The 19,859-nt window shown below is 47.4% G+C and overlaps 1 protein-coding gene across 1 annotated transcript in view; it reads left to right on the top strand.

The window, feature by feature from the left end:
- Window positions 1-19,859, top strand: part of DLGAP5 (DLG associated protein 5) — an 81,979-nt gene that overhangs the window by 27,400 nt on the left and 34,720 nt on the right. Inside the window, exons 7-9 of the mRNA XM_077464411.1 lie at window positions 608-700; window positions 892-956; window positions 16,776-17,056. Coding sequence (XP_077320537.1) covers window positions 608-700; window positions 892-956; window positions 16,776-17,056 — 439 coding nt within the window. The remainder of the gene's footprint in view (window positions 1-607; window positions 701-891; window positions 957-16,775; window positions 17,057-19,859) is intronic.

Below are 19,859 nucleotides of genomic sequence, written 5' to 3'. Positions count from 1 at the left end.
CCTCAAGCGAAACGGGCCGCCACATCCAGCGGGAGGGGGTCTGATCAGACCCCCTCACCCGCTGGAAGGCAAGCACGTACATGTACGTGCTTGTGCCTGTACATGAAAATTCTGATGACGTACAATGGCATGCGGGGTTCCTTAAGTGGTTAAATGATCTTATTAAAAACCACAATGACTATCTACCCAAATAGTAATTTTGCAAAGTACCTGTGTTAGTGTGTGTGTTAGTGTGTGTGTTAGTGTGTGTGTGTGTGTGTGTGTGGTCAGTATTTTATTTTTTATTCACCAAATAAAATCCTGCTTTCAGGCACGGTATAACCTCAGATGCCACAACTACATTGTATGTATTGTGCTCTATTTCCACCGATTGGAAGGTAATTTTTTTAATACAGAAAAATGCAAAGGAAGGGGGTGGGTGGGTGTGTCTGGGTTTTTTATTTATTTATTTATTTTTTTTCTCCCATCCACTCTACCCAAAAAATGGATGGTTAGTGCCTGGCTATGCTCCAGGCCAGGGCACAATATTGTGGATTTATATGGATTGAGTACCTCGCTGTTCATGCTAATCAAACTATTTTGTCCTCCCATTTTTTCCCTTGTTCAGTCACAACTATTCCATCTGTCAGGACTACAAGAGCAACAGCAGCTATAGCTGCCATGAGTCGGCTTCCAACAGTAAAAGCAATGAACACTTCAGGTAACTTAATTGAATTGAAGGCAGTAGTCCTACTGAGGTTGTGTATGAAGTTTGCACTGGCTAATGACAGGATTTATTTGTGCCTGGAGTGTTTGTTTTTTTTTTGTTTTTTTATATTATTATATCACAATTTACATGAAAGCCTTTAAGTCAATCGCTGTTTTCACCAGTGCAGTATTTGTTCTTTTTAGTGGCCAAGCCTCAAAAAATTACCAAGGAGAACTCTGGACAGGAATCCGCTTTAATAGAACCAGAGGTAAGTTTATTCTGATGTGATCATCCAACGTCCAATTAGTACTTGTAGCACTGAATGCATCTGTCATGCTGTCATAGGTTTTTTTTTTTTTTTTTTTTTTTTTTTTTTTTCTGTAAAAATGCCACTGTAGAGAAACTGTTTATTTGACACTTCCTAATGTGCATTTGCACCCAAAGTTGGAACCTCCACTTGTTTGCTTCATCTGGCAGTTTGGCCTCCATCCTCCACCGCCAGGCCACTTAGAAAGCACAGCAGACAGACAGCTTCAGGGCCTTTTTCCCTTAGTGGAGATGGCAACAGCACCCGGTTTGAAAAACGGCTGTTCTGACATTGCGGGCTCCCTGGACACGTAAGTGTCATCTATTAAAAGTCAGCAGCTGCAGCATTTGTAACTATTCATTGGAAATTTTATTTCTCTTTCGCTCATGACGGACACAGCTCCTTTAAAAATTGACCTTACGGTTATATCGCCATCTTCAGGAATGGACTAAGCAGAACATGTAAAAACAGCAAAACTGCTTCCTGCAGCTCAGTTTTTTTTTTTTTTTTCTTTCTGCCTAATGTAAGATAAGAACCTGGCTCCCTGAGAGGACCATTGGTCCTGGGAATTTTTTTCTTTTTATTTTTTCCTGTAATTTTGATCCTGTGATCTACAATCAACAGCCGGGCTGGGTGACAGGCTGGATAATATATATCCTTGTAGTCTCCCCAGCCTGGCCACCGAGCATGAGAAAACCCTAGCTTTCTGGTCCAGGGACGGACGGTGAGCTATATGCTCCGGGAGCACACATGACTGGGCTACTGCTGTCTGTGTCTCAGTATGCCCTGGCTAACAGTCACTCTGTACTGCTCGGGTGATGGATCTGTGGTAGAATGTGTCCAGCATTCTCGACAGGAGGGGTAAGTACGGCTCCACCTGCTTCAGCAGGATGGAGCAGCTGGGCATTCCCTGTAAGGTCGATTAGGTGGTCTCGCTCTCCCTTTCTTCTCTCCCTGTCCCTCATTCCCTCCTCCCCATGCTGGGGCTGCTGTGTGACTGGGCATGAGGTGCGGTGCATATTCCTCTCCAGGGGGGCCTGCGCTGGCTGTCGGGGGTCCGCTCCTTTCTCACCACTTAGGTGTTCAGGCTGTTTGCCATGAGTTTAGGCCACTGCGGAGCCATTTTCCCATAGCCTTAGTCAGTTTATTGCTGTCGGACATTTTTCTCTGAGGTGTTTTTTTTTTTTTTTTTTTTTTTTGCTAGAACAGCCGGCAGCCTTTTTCTTGTAGCCTCAGCGTGGTTTACAGCTAACACTGGTGACTGCTTCCAGAACAGCGCGGTCTTTACTCAAAACACCTCGTGACTGACACGGGGGAGAGCAGATGGTGGCAGTACCTGGGTCAGGGTGCTAAGTACTGTGGGCGGGGGCCCTTAGTCTTTGAGCAGCTAGGAGGGTGGGTTTTTATGTACCTTGCCTTAAGTCCCTGAGTAGTGACAGGCGAGTGAGGGTCAGCATGGCGTCAGAAGCTGGCGCTTCTTCCCCAGACATCCCTGTTATTGCAACCAGCTCACTTGCAAAAAATTTGGTGCCTATGGACGCTTTGTCGGGGTCCTGGAGTCCTTTGTTGCCAGGGTAGAGGCGGCGTGCGGGCACAAGGGGGGGGGGGGGTCCCCCATCTTCTGGGCAAAGCTCTGATTCAGACTCCTCTGGCCCGCTGTGACAAGCGGCCCCTGTTCTGGTGTTTCGGAGGATTCAGACATTGAGGATGACTGTGTCTGGGTTAGCGCGGGACAAAGCGCTGGTAGGAGCACTTATCACAGCGGCGCGGGATGCCCAGGATACAGCCGGGGCATCTGCAGTGGTGACAGTCCCTTTTGGGTCCCGCAAACCGGCCCACACGCCTAAGGTGTTTCCGTTTTTATAACATTATTTTGATAAGTTAATTTACAAGGAATGGGGAAGCCCACAACGTGCCTTTTCCATCTTGAATGGCTGTGTGTTAGCCCTTTGAGGAGAGCCTCCAGACGTTGACCCCAGTTGAATAAAGTAACCACGATACCGGTAGAAGGGACTCCTGCCTTCGAGGGCCGAGGCAGTGGGCGGTCCAGGTTTACGGTGGTGGGGTCAGCGTTACGACTTCTGTTGGCCACGGCCTTGGTGTCGCAGACGCTTACTGAATGGGCAAAGTTGTTACACTGTGAATTGGAGAAGCAACAGACTTCCCCGGTCTGCGTAGAACTGGCAGATCAGAAGCAGACGCCTGCCTGACCGGTTGGGGGGGGGGGGTGTTTTGGACATAGTCAGCCCATGGCCGTTGGGGGAATCCCACCTGCCGATCAATGTGCTTGAGCTTCGGGCGGCCTCTCCACATGGTCAAAGAGGCTGCAGGGGCGTCCGGTCAGGATCCAGTCAGACAACGCCACGGCGGTGGCATATGCCAACCATAAAGGAGGAACAAGGAGCTCAGCTGCAGCATGGGAGGTCGCACACATCCTACAGTGGGCAGAGCGGCACGTGCCAGCCGTATACATTCTGGGCTTAGAAAACTGGTAGGTGGACTTCCTAAGTCATCAGATGCTAGACTAAGGGGAATGGTCATTGCATCCGAATGTATTCTGGCTCATTTACCTAAGGTGGGGTTGCAACATATGTGGATCTCTTGGCCTCTCGGCTCAATCGGAAGGTGCAGAGGTTTGTGTCCAGGGAGGATGCGTCAAACGCGTTGGTGGCTCCATGGGGGCATTTCATGGGGGGGCCCCCCCTAAAAAAAAAAAAAAATAAAAAAAAAAAAAAAAAGTCCTGCTACGCAGAGTGAGGCCAAAGGGATTCCGGTTGACTCTGATTGCCCTGGATTGGCCTCGGTGTCCTTGGTACACTGACCTAGTACGACTCGTGGCGCATGTTCTTTGGCGGCTGCCGATGCGAGAGGACCTTCCATCGCAAGGTCCGATACTTCATACTTCATCCTGCTTTAATGGCATGGCTATTGAAAGCCAGGTGCTAAGGGACCTAGGTTTTTTCAGACTCTGTAATTTCCACTATGCTGGGGACACGGAAGTCATCTTCGCTGAAGATTTATCTTCGTACGTGGAAGGCCTACATCTCAATGTGTTAGGAGATAGGGTGGCGTCCGCGCACATACTCAGTTTCCAGGATCCTGCTGTTTTTGCAGCGAGGAGTGGATCAGAAACTTGCTTTAACCACTTGCCGACCGCCGCACGACGATATACGTCGGCAGAATGGCACGGGCAGGCATATGGGCGTATATATAAGTCCCTGCCTGCCCGCGGGTGGGGGGCCCGATCGGGCCCCCCCCCGGTGCCTGCGGCGGTCGGCATTCCTTCGAGAGCGATCCGGGATGAGGGGGCGGCCATTCATTCATGGCCACCCCCTCGCGATCGCTCTCGACGAATGGAAATCCCCGGTGACATCACTTCCTCTCCTGTAATGTAAACACAGGAGAGGAAGTGATGTATTCTCTCCTCCGTGTCGGTATTTTTCGTTCCGACACGGAGGAGAGCGGATCGGTGAGTTGCACCAACACGCTACACACACAGTAGAACATGCCAGGCACACTCACACCCCCCCTTTACCCCCCGATCACCCCCCCAATTACCCCTGCCCCCCAGTCACAGTGACACCAATGTCTTTTTTTTTTTTTTTTTTTTTTTTTTTTTTTTTTTTTTGCATTGGTGTCATTTGTGACTGTAATAACTGTTAGGGCAGTTAGAGTTAGCCCCCTTTAGTTCTAATGTGCCCCCCTAACCCCCCCCAATAAAGGTTTAACCCCGTGATCACCCCCCGTCGCCAGTGTCACTAAGGCTGGGTTCACATTGCAGCGGTTTATGAGAACGAATGTGATTCGCACCGCACTGCAGTGCAAATCACATCCGATCTCTGTGCGATTCGAGTTCAGCCATTCGCCGCACCCGCCACACCCGCCGCACATTCCCACGGGACCCTTTTTTTGGTCCGCAGCAGAATCGGATCGCATGGGTGTTCACACCATGCGATCCGAGTTTGCAGATCGCACTGCGATATGCGAACTGATCTGGGGGTGTCAGTAACATTTCACTGACACTCCCAGCAGTTCGCATAGGGCAGTGTGAACTGCCGCCGGGAGGCATGCGATGCGGGAACCCGCCGCGGATTCGCGGCGTTTCCGCATCGCTCCAGTGTGAACCCAGCCTAATAAGCGATCATTTTTCTGATCGCCGTATTAGTGTCACAGGTGACGCTAGTTAGGCAGGTAGGTATTTAGGTTCGCCGCAGCTTTTTATAGCGCCAGGGACCCCCATATACTACCGCATAAAGCCCCCTGATTGCCCCCTAGTTAACCCTTTCACCTGTGATCACCATATAACTGTTACAGGTGACGCTGGTTGGTTAGTTATTTTTTTATAGTTTCAGGGCACCCGCCATTTATTACCTAATAAAGGTTTAACCCCCTGATCACCCGGCGGGTGTCATTTGTGACTAATAACTGTTAGGGCAGTTAGGGTTAGCCCCCTTTAGTTCTAAGGTACCCCCCTAACCCCCCCAATAAAGGTTTAACCCCGTGATCACCCCCCGTCGCCAGTGTCACTAAGGCTGGGTTCACATTGCAGCGGTTTGAGAACGGATGTGATTCGCACCGCACTGCAGTGCAAATCACATCCGATCTATGTGCGATTCGAGTTCAGCCATTCGCCGCACCCGCCGCAAATTCGCACGGGACCCTTTTTTTGGCCCGCAGCAGAATCGGATCGCATGGGTGTTCACACCATGCGATCCGAGTTTGCAGATCGCACTGCGATATGCGAACTGATCTGGGGGTGTCAGTAACATTTCACTGACACTCCCAGCAGTTCGCATAGGGCAGTGTGAACTGCCGCCGTGAGGCATGCGATGCGGGAACCCGCCGCGCATTCGTGGCGTTCCCGCATCGCTCCAGTGTGAACCCAGCCTAATAAGCGATCGTTTTTCTGATCGCTGTATTAGTGTCACAGGTGACGCTAGTTAGGCAGGTAGGTATTCAGGTTCGCCGCAGCTTTTTATAGCGCCAGGGACCCCCATATACTACCGCATAAAGCCCCCTGATTGCCCCCTAGTTAACCCTTTCACCAGTGATCACCATATAACTGTTACAGGTGACGCTGGTTGGTTAGTTATTTTTTTATAGTTTCAGGGCACCCGCCATTTATTACCTAGTCTCACTAGTGTACCCCTAAATTTAGGGGTGTCTACTTTCCAAAATGGGGTCATTTGGGGGGGGTTTGTGCCATCTTGGCATTTTATGGCCTTCAAAACTGTAACGCCCTTAGAAAGCCTGAAGGCGGTGCTTGGTTTTCGGGGCCCCGTACGCGGCTAGGCTCCCAAAAAGTCCCACATATGTGGTATCCCCGTACTCAGGAGAAGCAGCAGAATTTATTTTGGGGTGTCATTTCACATATGCCCATGGCATGTGTGAGCAATATATCATTTAGTGACAACTTTGTGAAAAAAAAAAAAAAAAAAAAAAGTTTGTAATTTTCCCGCAACTTGTGGCAAAATATAAAATATTCCATGGACTCAACATGCCTCTCAGCAAATAGCTTGGGGTGTCTACTTTCTAAAATTGGGTCATTTGTGGGTGTTATGTGCCATCTTGGCATTTTATGGCCTTCAAAACTGTAATAGGTAGTGAGAAGTGAACTCAAAAATTTACGCCCTTAGAAAGCCTGAAGGCGGTGCTTGGTTTTCGGGGCCCCGTACGCGGCTAGGCTCCCAAAAAGTCCCACATATGTGGTATCCCCGTACTCAGGAGAAGCAGCAGAATTTATTTTGGGGTGTCATTTCACATACGCCCATAGCATGTGTAAACAATATATCATTTAGTGACAACTTTGTGTAAAAAAAAAAAAAAAATTTTTTTTTTGTCATTATTCAATCGCTTGAGGCAAAAAAATAAAATATTCAATGGGCTCAACATGCCTCTTATCAATTTCCTTAGGGGGTCTACTTTCCAAAATGGGGTCATTTGGGGGGGTTTTGTACTGCCCTGCCATTTTAGCACCTCAAGAAATGAGATAGGCAGTCGTAAACTAAAAGCTGCGTAAATTCCAGAAAACGTACCTTAGTTTGTAGATGTGACAACTTTTGCGCAAACCAATAAATATACAATTATTGACTTTTTTTTTACCAAAGACATGTGGCTGAATACATTTTGGCCTAAATGTATGACTAAAATTGAGTTTATTGGATTTTTCTAATAACAAAAAGTAGAAAATATCATTTTTTTTCAAAATTTGCGGTCTTTTTACGTTTATATCGCAAAAAATAAAAATCGCAGAGGCAATCAAATACCATCAAAAGAAAGCTCTATTTGTGGGAAGAAAAGGACGCAAATTTTGTTTGGGTACAACATTGCATGACCGCGCAATTACCAGTTAAAGCAGCGCAGTGCCAAAGTGTAAAAAGACCTCTGGTCATTTACCAGCAAAATGGTCCGGTCTGAAAGTGGTTAAGCACCATTAAGGGGCAGATATCAGCCTTGGCTGTCTACTTTCAACATCCCTTGGCAACTCACTCCCTGGTGAGTACATTTGTACAAGGGGTTCGACACGTAGCCCCTCCCATTCGACCACCACTACCTCTGTGGGATCTGAAGCTGGTGCCAACGGTTCTTCAGAAACCGCCGTTTGAAAATGTTAGGAAGATTCCCTTGACTCTTTCTCAGAAAGTAGTCTTTTTAGTGGCAATTACATCTGGCAGGAGAGTTTCTGAATTGGCGGCCTTGTCGTGCAAGTCTCCCTACCTGCTTCTCCACAAGGATAAGGCGGCACTACGTCCGCAGCCCTCTTTTCTTCCAAAGGTGGTTTTGGCTTTTCATCTAAATGAGGACATCGTGCTACCATCCTTATGTCCTAAGCAGACACATCCGAAAGACATTGCTTTACATTCCCTGGACGTGGTCTGAAAAACGTCTGGCAGTCTTGTCGACCACCATCTCGGTGGATCAGACAGATCGTGGTTCAGGCTTATGCTGTAAAGAACCGGATGCCCCCCCCCTTTCCTGTCATGGCACATTCCACCAGGGCCCTTGGTACCTCCTGGGCTTTTCAACAAGCGCCCATCTCTCAGGTGTGTAAGGCGGTGACTTTCACAAAATTTTACAAAGTTGACGTGAGCACATCTTCGGATGCTTAATTTGGCCGCAAGATTTTGCATGTGTAGGGTTGCAATTCACACTTTCAAGTTACAAGGTTGTGAACGCATCTTTGGATGCATACGTTGGCCACAGGTTTTGATGGCGGACGTTTTTTTAGGTGGCTATTTCTGTTTGAGGAGTTCCTCTTGTTGTGGGTGAAGTTTTCTTGCTGTTTCCACCCCTCCGTTTTTTTGACACTGCTTGGACGCCCTTAAGGTCAAGATTTAAAGGATCCGCGTCCGTCAATGAACGAAAGAGAAAATGGGGTTTTTGTACTCGCCGTAAAATCCTGTTCATTGACACAGAACCACCCCTCCTATTTATGTTCTGATTTTTGATGAACTAAGCTGCAGGAAGCAGAGTGAGTGCAGTTTTGCTGTTTTTTGCATATTCTGCCTAGTCCTCTCCTGAAGGTGGCGAAATGACTTTTTAAGGTCAAGATTTAAAGGAGCTGTGTCCATCAATTAACTTCAGAGTAAAGGATTTTACGGTGAGTACAAAAATCCTGTCATCTCTATATCTCTATCCTCCTCTTAACACCAGGGATTTCACATAAAGGAAGCAATACACAGAGAACAGTATACTTTCTTATACAAGTACATGGTACAGCAGAAACATCAGGAATATGATGTGTTGGGGTAAAAAATGCTTTAAAGGGGTTCTGCACTCAAAATACAACATTTGCCCATTCTGTTGCCTATAGTTAATATATCTCATAATGCCACCTGTTTTTTTTTTTTGATTCACCTACCTTTTGTAATCTTTAGTACTTTATTTCAAACCCCTGCGGCGATGGGCGGTCTCTTGCGGGGATCAGCGTAATTTCCTGTTGAAGCCCGCACTGTCTCCTGTGATCTCGTTCGTGTAATCCCAGGAGACATTGCGGCTAATGCACCCGACATCTCGCGAGATTTCGGGTGCTACAGCCGACATCTCGCGAGATTTCGGGTGCTACAGCCAACATCTCGCGTGATTTTGGTAATTACAGCCGAGATCTCGCGAGATCTCGGCTGTAATTACCAAAATCACGCGAGATGTTGGCTGTAGCACCCGAAATCTCGCGAGATGTCGGCTGTAGCACCCGAAATCTCGCGAGATGTCGGGTGCATTAGCCGCAATGTCTCCTGGGATTACACGAACGAGATCACAGGAGACAGTGCGGGCTTCAACAGGAAATTACGCTGATCCCCGCAAGAGACCGCCCATCGCCGCAAGAGACCGCCCATCGCCGCAGGGGTTTGAAATAAAGTACTGAAGATTACAAAAGGTAGGTGAATCAAAAAAAAAAAACAGGTGGCATTATGAGATATATTAACTATAGGCAACAGAATGGGCAAATGTTGTATTTTGAGTGCAGAACCACTTTAACCACTTAACCCCCGGACCATTATGCTGGCCAAAGACCAGAGCACTTTTTGCGTTTGGGCACTACGTTGCTTTAACTGACAATTGCATGGTCGTGTGATGTAGCTCCCAAAAAAAAAATTAACGTCCCTTTTCCACAAATAGAGCTTTCATTTGGTGGGATTTGCTCACCTCTGCGGTTTATATTTTGCGCTATAAATAAAAAAAACTAAAATTTCTCAAATCGCCTTTCAGGACAACCCCGGAGAGTGTAGCTCCACCTTGCAATCAGGAAACACATGCCCACTTTAAAAACACCTCCTCCTCCTCCATGGCTTCAGTTATTGTGTTTCCTCCTTGGAGGAAGCATGTGCCTGAACCAGGGAGAGCTACACTCTCTGCAGGGGAGTAAGGCTTACCTTTTGTTGCAGGTTGTTTCTCTTTGACCCCCAGCAGCATCTCCACGGGGAGAGGACTCCTGGAGCTCCTGGTCCCGCCATCTCACGGGAGTAAGGACCCTCGGAGTGCCGGCGTCGGGTGCCCGGTGTCCGCTTGTTAGCGCAGGGAGGGCTCTGTTGCTGGCGGAGGCCGCTGCAGGTCAGCGGCATGGCTCCGTTTTCGGCGCCGGGTCCCGGGCGGCGACGGCGTCGTTCACGGTGACGCGCGGGCGCTCTGAGGGGGCGTGGCGCCGTGGTTCAGCGCCTGGAACGCAGGGGTCATGGGGCGGGTCAGGTGACCGTGTGCTTCCGCTTCCGGCCGGCCTTGATGACGCGGCGGCCGGGAAAATTTAAAATGAGAGCTGTTTGTAAAATAGCTGCCTCACTCAAACGATGGAAGAGTGCAAGCCAGCTATGGCGGAGACAGGCGCCCCCAGCACCGGTCCAGCCCAGGTACGTAAGGTGCACTGGCACCCTCTGCTTTACTGTGGGTATGTCTTTGTTTGTTCCCCCCTCTTGGGGGCCTGTCGCTGCAGGTCAGAGGTGGACTTCGCTCTGACCTTTTGCAGCCTAGTTCTGGGGTCTCACTAGTGGTCTGTTTGGTGGTGGGTCTCTGCACTGGCTTGGTGTTAAGCAACTGGTTGTTGAGAGCTTTTAGTGAATTAAACCTGTATGTCGTTTCAGGAAAAATCACTAGGAAAAGCTAGACCAGGTCAGAGAAAATGTCCTTCCTGCAAAACCCCCCTCAGAGATTCATGGCAGAAGGCAATGTGCAGAAATTGTATCAGAGAATTGGTGGAAGAGGAAACATCTCAACAATATAAGGATTTGTTTTCTTCGGTTAAAGAGCTGACAAACTCTTTGAGTTCAGTCAAGTCCATCCTGATACAAAACCCTCCCGCACAGACCGAGCCTCAGAACTTACCGCCCAGCCCCAGGGCGTCGTCATCCAGACAGGTGGAAACTGAAGAGTCTGGAGACGAAGGGGGTAGTACTCTCATCTCCTTCAGGGATTCTGAGGAGGAGGAGGAAGAGGAAGAAGATAGCAGGGGCTCCAAATTCAAGCTATCACTAGAGGAAGTAGATGATATTTTAAAAGCAATCTACACTACTCTAGAAATTCAGGAAGAAAGAGTACAACTGTCAGTTCATGACAAAATGTACCAGGGGTTGGACGAAACAAAACGGCGAGTTTTTCCTGTCCACAGGGTCCTCTCAGACTCAGTGAGAAAGGAGTGGAAGGACCCAGAAAAAGCCCCTTTCTTCTCTAAAGCTCTCAAAAGAAGGTTTCCCTTCGAAGATAAGGACTCAGAGGTTTGGAACAAGAAACCCAGAGTCGATGCAGCTTTCTCGCAGGTATCCAGACGAACGGATCTAGCCTTTGAAGATATGGGGATCCTTAAAGACCCAATGGACAAAAAAGCTGACTCCATCCTTAAAAAAGCTTGGGATGCTGCGTCAGTCAGTCTAAAACCAGCAATGGCAGCTACGGTGGTGGCCAGGAATCTGGAATGTTGGGTAGAGAAGCTGAAGAGCCATATTGAGGCGGGGACACCCCGCAAGGATCTCTTAGAGTCCTTTCCACTGATCCTGAATGCAGTCAAATACATGGCGGATGCATCAGCAGAATCAGTTAAACTGGCCGCTAGGTCTTCGGCTCTTGTAAATTCAGCCAGGAGAGCAGTTTGGCTGAAAACATGGTCTGGGGACACTGCCTCTAAGGTCAAGCTGTGTGGTCTTCCCTTTTCGGGTGACTTGCTCTTTGGTCCTGATTTAGAGTCTGTGCTGGATAGAACAGCCGATAAAAAGAAGGCTTTTCCAGTTAAGAAAAAGCAGATGGCTAAAAAGAATTTTCGTGCTTTTCAGCAGTCCCATAAAAAAGACCAGGAGCACAAGAGCAGATGGGGTTCACAGAAGGGCAAAGGCAGGGGTGGAGTCCTCTTTAGATCTCCCCCAGAGCAGTCCCCTAAGAACAAGTGACAATATCTCCCCAGTGGGGGGGAGACTGTCAGCTTTTCGCGAACAATGGGACAGGCTGTCTCCAAATCTGTTCGTGAAGAGCGTTGTCGATCAGGGGTACAGGTTGGAGTTTTCAGAACTACCCCCGAGCAGGTTTTATGTGACAACATTGCCAAGGGATCAGGAGAAGGCCTCTGCAATGAAGCTGTTGTTACAGGAGCTGATACAGCAAGAGGTTCTGATTCAAGTCCCAGTAAGCCAGCAGGGCGGGGGTTTTTATTCACATATTTTTCTGGTGAAAAAACCCTCAGGGAAGTACCGTCTAATCCTGAATCTGAAATTCCTGAACAGGTTCATTCGGTACAAACATTTCAGGATGGATACAATTTTCTCCATCACAAAGCTGTTGACCCCAGAATGCTTCATGGCATCCCTGGACCTAAGGGATGCCTACCTTCATATACCAATTCATCAGGCATCGCAGCAGTTCCTGCGCCTGGCATTGAAGGTAGGGAGTTCGGTATGGCACCTCCAATTCAGGGCTCTGCCGTTCGGACTCTCGTCCTCTCCCAGGGTCTTTACGAAGATTATGGCAGAGGCTTTGGAACCCCTGAAATTGAAGGGGATTCCAGTCGTTCCTTATCTGGACGACCTTTTGTTTTTTGCAGACTCCAGGGAGCAGGTCCTAGTCAATCTCCAGAGGGCCCAGTCTCACCTCGAGGGCCTGGGATGGCTTCTAAACCTAGAGAAGTCAATCCTGACCCCCTCACAGGAAATGAAATTTCTGGGGTATACATTAAATTCGATTCTCCAGAAAGTTTTCCTGCCGTTGGAAAAACAGGAAAAGTTACAGCTAGCTGTACAGCGGATACAGAGCAACCAGACAGTCTCAGTCAGGATGGCTATGGCAGTTCTGGGCCTGCTTACGGCAGCAATCCCGGCTGTTCAGTGGGCCAGGTTCCATTCCAGACCCCTTCAGAGGGAGGTTCTGTCAAGCTGGTCCCATCAGGATCCTTTGGAAAAACAGCTAAAAATTTCGTCAAAGACGAAAAGGGCTCTTTGGTGGTGGAGAGACCAGGCAAACCTCTCAAGGGGCCTGGTGTGGACCTTTCCTGTGGACAAGCGCCTTACTACAGACGCAAGTGCCTGGGGCTGGGGAGCCCATCTGGATGGTCAGACATCTCAGGGGGTCTGGTCCAAACAGGAAGCTCAAAGATCATCCAACTGGAGGGAGTTGAAGGCGATCTTTCTGGGTTTAGTGGCATTTCAGCAGAGTTTGAGAGGCCACCATGTTCAGGTGTTGTCAGACAACACAACAGCGGTTACCTACATTATGAAGCAAGGGGGAACCAGAAGCAGGAGCTTGATGGAGCTGGCCAATCTGTTGTTAGCCTGGGCAGAACAGAACACAGCCTCACTATCGGCAGTGCATCTGAAGGGCTCTCAGAATTTGTTTGCGGACCTCCTAAGCAGGCGCAAATTGCTAGAGGCAGAATGGAGTCTGAATCAGGAAGTGTTCCTGATGATCTCCGAGGCCTGGGGGGTTCCTCAGGTAGACCTTTTTGCCAGCCAGCAGAACTCAAAGGTGGACAGATTCTTTTCTCTTCACCGAGGAGATGCAGCAATAGGGTTGGATGCATTCGCTCACCCCTGGCATTACCAGCTGTGCTATGCCTTTCCCCCCTTTCCTCTAATTCAACTAGTACTGAGGAAATTCAGGGAAGAAAGGACAGACTTAATACTAGTCACTCCTTTTTGGCCAAAAAGACCCTGGTTCGCGGGTCTTCGAAACCTAGCCTCGAAGCCCCCATGGAGGTTACCACTCAGAAAAGATCTGTTATCCCAGGGGACAGTAAGTCATCCAGAAGTGGAACTCCTGCAGCTAACCGCCTGGTTTCTGAGGAGGACCTGTTAAAGGCTAAAGGTCTCTCAGATAAAGTAGTAAAGACCCTGCTGTCCAGTAGGAAGGCAGTTACACAGGCAATTTACATGAAGGTCTGGAAAAAGTTCAACTCCTGGTGCAGTTCTAGAGAACTCGGGGTCAAGAGCACGGTGTCAGTCTTGGAGTTTCTCCATGAAGGAATGGAGAAGGGTCTCGCAGCCAGTACCCTGAAGACTCAGGTGGCTGCCTTATCAGTTTTCTTTGAAAAGACTTTATCTAAAGAAACTTTAATTTCTAGATTTTTTAGGGCTCTTGCTCGAAATAGACCAGTAGCCCTTAAAGACTTTCCCAGTTGGGATTTGTCTACAGTTTTACAGGGTCTCTCGGGAGCACCGTTTGAACCCTTACAGGAAGCTTCTTTGCAGAAGGTGGTTTTAAAAACAATCTTTTTGGTGGCCATCACCTCGGCCAGGAGAGTCAGCGAGCTCCAAGCTCTAGCTATTACAGAACCCTTCCTTAGAATTTATCAGGACAGGGTGGTACTGAGGACGGATCCAGCATTCCTACCGAAAGTATCCTCAACTTTCCATCGATCACAGGAAATAGTGTTACCTACATTCTCTGCAAGCCCAGCAAATGCAGGAGAGGAAGTTTTTCACACATTGGATGTGAGAAGATGTCTTTTACAGTTTCTGAAAGTTACTAAAGAATTTAGAAAATCAAACGCCCTCTTTGTGATATTTTCTGGATCACGCAAGGGGGAGAAAGCTTCTAAAAGTACGCTGGGTAGGTGGCTTAAGTTGGCTATAACAGAAGCCTATAAAGCAAAAGGAGAAATACCTCCCTCAGGTATTGCTGCCCACTCTACTAGATCCACGGCAGTTTCCTGGGCTGAAAGGGCCGGTGCCACGCCTGAACAAATCTGCAAGGCTGCCACTTGGTCCAGTTATTCGACATTTCTCCGGCATTACCGGTTAGATCTACTGTCTGCAGCAGATCAGGCCTTCGGCAGGAAGGTACTGCAGGCAGTAGTCCCGCCCTAGGGTAAGTTTCTCGGTTATCCTCTCCGGGGTTGTCCTGAAAGGCGATTTGAGAAAGACTCAGTTAGACTTACCGGTGACGGTATTTCTAAGAGCCTTTCAGGACAACCGTTACTTCCCTCCCTAGGTTATGCTTAGTAAATGTATTAAGTTCTACCATGGTGTTGTGCTTTCTGTGCTTTGTTTTCCAGCGTCGGAAGGCCACAATAACTGAAGCCATGGAGGAGGAGGAGGTGTTTTTAAAGTGGGCATGTGTTTCCTGATTGCAAGGTGGAGCTACACTCTCCGGGGTTGTCCTGAAAGGCTCTTAGAAATACCGTCACCGGTAAGTCTAACTGAGTCTTTTTGGAAAAAACACTATTTTTTACATTTTGCTATATCCCCCAAAAATATAAAATCCTTTTTCTTTTTCCCCTCCAGTTTAGGCCGATACATATTCTACATATTTTTGGTTTAAAAAAAAAATCGCAATAAGTGTTTGGTTTGTGCAAAAGTTATAGCGTGTATTTTATATCTTTAATCTCTCACATTTTTGTGACCATTGTCATTTATACAGCAATCGGTGCTTTACAAATGCATTGATTCCTGTGTGGAGGGGTTAAGTATGTCCTGGGGAGTGATTCTAACTGGGGTGGGTTCGTGGCTACGTGTGACACATCACTGATATCTGCTCCAGATCACAGGGAGCAGAGATCAGTGACACTCACTAGGCAGAACGGGGAGATACTTGTTTGCATTAGCATCTCCCCGTTCTTCCCCTCTGTGAGATTACCGTGGGTATCCCCGCGGACAACGGGTCCGCGGGACACGCGACCCGACCCATGGAGCTTGCTGCAGGCCGCCTCTTAAAGGGCAACATACAGGTACATTAATGTGCCTGTACGAGCCCTTCTGCCGACTTATATCGTTGAGGCAGTTGGTAAGCGGTTAACCGCTTCCTGACTGCCTCATGCAGATATACTGCAGCAGAAGGGCCTGTACAGGCATATTAACGTACCTGTATGTTGCCCTTTAAGAGGCGGCTTGCAGGCGCCCGCTGGGACCCTGTCCCCTTTGTGACTCTGTCCAAGGGGATACCCGCGATCGCCTCAGAGTGAGGAAGAACGGGGAGATGCTACTGTAAAAGGGAGTGGTGATCAGTGTAGTGTCACACCCCCCCAAGAATCACTCCCTAGGCTACACTTAACCCCTACAGCGCCACCTAGTGGTTAACCCCTTGTCTGCCAGTCACGTTTAGACAGTAATCAATGCGTTTTTAATTGCTTTGATCATATAAATATGATACGAAATGCTGATCGCCCCCATTACTTTTTTTTTTTTTTTTTTAACTAGTATCAAATGCCATAACTATCCCCTATTTTGTAGACGCTATAACTTTTGTGCAAACCAATCACGCGCTTATTGTGACTTATTTTTGGTGTAAATAAAAAATTCTGAATACCTATCTGCCTAAACCTGAGGAAAACTTATATATATTTTATTTTTGGGGATGTTTATTATAGCAAAAATTAAGAAAAAGCAAAGGTGATGAATGCCACCAAAAGAGAGCTCTATTTGTGGGAAAGGATGTAAATTTTGTTTAGGAGCCACGTCGCATGACTGTGCAATTGTCAGTTAAAGCGACAGTGCCGAAAAACACAAACACTCTGGTCTTTGGCCAGCCAAATGGTCTGGGGCTTAAATGGTTAAGGATTGCAGTATGATTGCCAGCTATACTAAAGTAAATTCAGCTAAACTTGAGTAGGTGAGGGTTAAAGCCCCTGTTGAGTAAACTTGGCTTATTAAATCTCTCCAGCCGTGGAAACTTTTTTTATTTTATTTTTTTCTTCCCAAGCTTTTATTGCTGCCCGTGTCTAGGAAAGATTTAATCTTATTTGTCTTGGTCACCATACTGGAAGTAGGGAGATCTTCTTCTTCTGATAGACAGGAATGCAAGTAGCAATAAAAGCATGATTGATTCGAACCCTTCCCCTCCTACCAAATCTTAATTTTTTTTTTTTTTTTCTAGCCTGTGGTACTTGACCAAGAGAAAGCTGAAAACTTGAAACCAGAGGTTGTTTTGAAAGAAAAGCCAAAGCTAGCTATTACCGTCAAAGTGACACCTGTAGAAAGTGAGAACCTTGCAAAGGCCACCGTACGAGAAGAAAGAAAGCCATCCTTTGCTCCAGAGAATTTTGAGTTTCAACCATTGGATGGACTGTCATCTTTTAAGTTCCAGCCATTGACTCCCAAAAGAGCCAATGCTTTCTTGACACCAACATTCACATGGAGTCCTGTAGATGGTAAAAGGTAGGTCTAGTGAAGTAGGGATTTGGGTTTGATCTGTGTGTGGTGGGGTGTGTTTATTTTTTTTGATGTGTGCTAAATTTTTTCTAAAATGTTTTTATAAAGGAAACTTATCCTGAGATGAAACTTGTTTATTTATATTTCTGGGTGGTGGGGTGCACTTCGTCGTCTTCGTCTTCTTCTCGCCAACAGTTTACGCAGCGCTTTACAATGTATAGGGGGGACAACACAATTACAGTACAATACAGGAGGGCCCTACTCATAGCTTACATTCTAAACGGAGGGGGTGGTGTATGGGAGAGGCTCTGGAGAAGTCTTTGAAGGCGAGCATGAGAGGATGTAACGAGGGAGCTAGAAAGCAGGAGGAGCAGAGGGGGAAGATTTGGGCGAAAGCTGCAGATGAGGTTGGTGATGTAGATGGGGGCGATGTTGTGGATGGCTTTGTATGTTATGGTTAGCATTTTGAATTTTACACAGTGGGGTAGGGGCAGCAGTCACGGAACGATTAGTATTAGTCTAGCAGCAGCATTCACAATAGACTGAAGGAGGGATAGCCTACTTAAGGGTAGGCCATTAAGGAGAGAGTTGCAGTAGTCAAGGTGGGAAATAATCAAGGAGTAAACAAGTTGCTTTGTGGTGTTATTAGTCAGGAAGGGTTGAATTCTGGAGATGTTGCGGAGGTGAAGGCGGCAGGATTTAGTCCGTGATTGGATGTGGGGGCTCAAGGAAAGGTCAGAGTCAAGGATTACACCCAGGACCCTGGCATGTGCGGAGCGACCAATGGTTGTGGTGTTGATATTAATGGTGAAGTCACGGCGATGGGATCGTGAAGGAGGAAATATAACAAGCTAAGTTTTAGAAAGATTGAGTTTGAGGAAGTGGTGTGACATCCATACTGATATGTCATTCAGTAAGTTGGAGATTGAGGGGGTGAGTTGAGGAGTGGAGAGATAGATCTGGGTGTCGTCGGCATAGAGGTGGTATTGAAAACCATGGGAGTTTATCAACTGGCCCAGGGAAGAGGTATAAAGCGAGAATAGGAGGGGCACAAGGATAGAACCTTGGAGTACCCCAACAGAAAGAGGAAGGAGAGCAGAGGAGATGGAGTTGTGTGCGCTGAGATAGGAGGAAAACCAGGATAAAGCAGAATCGCCGAAATCGCATGTGCAATTCATCTCTCCTTGCACATTTCTAATTCTTTCTCTTATCCAAAACGCACTCCCCCACTATGGAGCACAGACGACAACTGGACAGGGTCTGATAATGCTCGTTGGGATTTTGGATGTTAACCCAAAAATGTCATATATTGCAACTTGCCAATCAGATGTGGTGGGAATGAAATCTTTAGATCCATCGGAAAAAGTCTCTCTCTATATCTCTATCTATCTATCCATCTATCTATCATTCAGATATTGTTTCCCTTTCTTTGTTCTTATGATGCACAAAAAAAAATTGTAGCAGCATTTCAGCCAATTGATCATTTTTAGATGAGACTGGAGGGGACATCTGGTGTTTCTATGGTATTGCCCATACGATCGGCAAGCCCGGATAATAAAATGGTTGCCACCGGAAGTTAGCCATAGAGATATATCTGGTGAACAAAAGGTCCCAAGTCATCTCAATGACCCTTGTGATGTCATGTCCGGGCCGGTATATGTAAACCATACCGGGGCTTCGGCTGGAAAGGCCAAGACAGGGTGGTTTGTGTGTGTGTGTGTGTGTGTGTGTGTGTGTGTGTGTGTGTGTGTGTGTGTTTATTTTAAAAAAAATAAATAAATTGTGTGTATATATATATATCTTGGTCTTTCCAGCCTAAAGGGGAGATCTGAGATCTTGTAGACCCCAGATCTCTCCATAAAGAGGACCTGTCATTCATTATTCCTATTACAGGGGGTGCTTACATTCCTTGTTAATCGGCCACGATTATCAATTCAGCCCCCATCAGAGGTGCCCACCACATCTGCCTGTCAGTGCCTTTCAGTTCTACACAATGCCTCCATCAGTACAGCTTCATCGGTGCCTGTCAGCGAAGGAGAAAACATAATTTTTATATTTTACTGAAATTAAGAAAATTCAATGTTCAACTTTTTTTGCTAAAAAAAAAACCCAAAGAAATTTGTCCTGGGCAGGAAGTGGGGAAGTGCCCTGTATTGAAGTTGTTAAAGTACAGCCCAAGCTCATTTTGGCTGTACTTCTGTGGTTCAAAGGACTGCAGTCTGTTCTGCACTCGTGACCTGTTTTGAAGTCAGCCCACTGTCCACTGAAAAGAGCCGGTCCAGGGTCAGGATCCACCCGCATGCCTGGACCTGCACCCAGCTCGGGCTCTCAGCGAACCACTGAGAAGGCTGCTCGCGCCTCTCCACAGCACTCAAGGGAGCGCAGGGGAGGCAGAGCAGAGAGCCGTAGAGCCGGCGGGGGACAGATGCAGCATCGTTTCAGCTGGGTAAGTATGATTCTAAAAGAAAACCCGATTACCATACTCTTGCCCCCTTCCTGCCCTGGCCAATTTTCAGCTTTCAGTGCTGTAGCACTTTAAATGGCAATTGTGTGGTCATGCAACGCTGTACCCAAAAAACAAAACACATTTCATCTTTTTGTTCACACAAATAGAGCTTTCTGTGTGTTGCTTATTGTGTATTACATTGCTATAAGCAAACATTTTACTGAATAAAACGGAATCATTCAGTCTGTTTTGTTGTGATTGGTTAAAGCTAATCACATGGTACAGATGGGCCGTGATTGACCCTGTAATGTGATCAAATGGACCGATCACACCTACCAACATGGCTGTACACACTGGATGGCA

The sequence above is a fragment of the Lithobates pipiens genome, unplaced genomic scaffold (assembly GCF_037356315.1).
Source record: "Lithobates pipiens isolate NorthernLeopardFrog02 unplaced genomic scaffold, aLitPip1_a1.2 Scaffold_30, whole genome shotgun sequence".
In the NCBI taxonomy this organism is placed as follows: Eukaryota; Metazoa; Chordata; class Amphibia; order Anura; family Ranidae; genus Lithobates; species Lithobates pipiens.
This window is presented reverse-complemented; position numbering and strand designations above follow the sequence as displayed.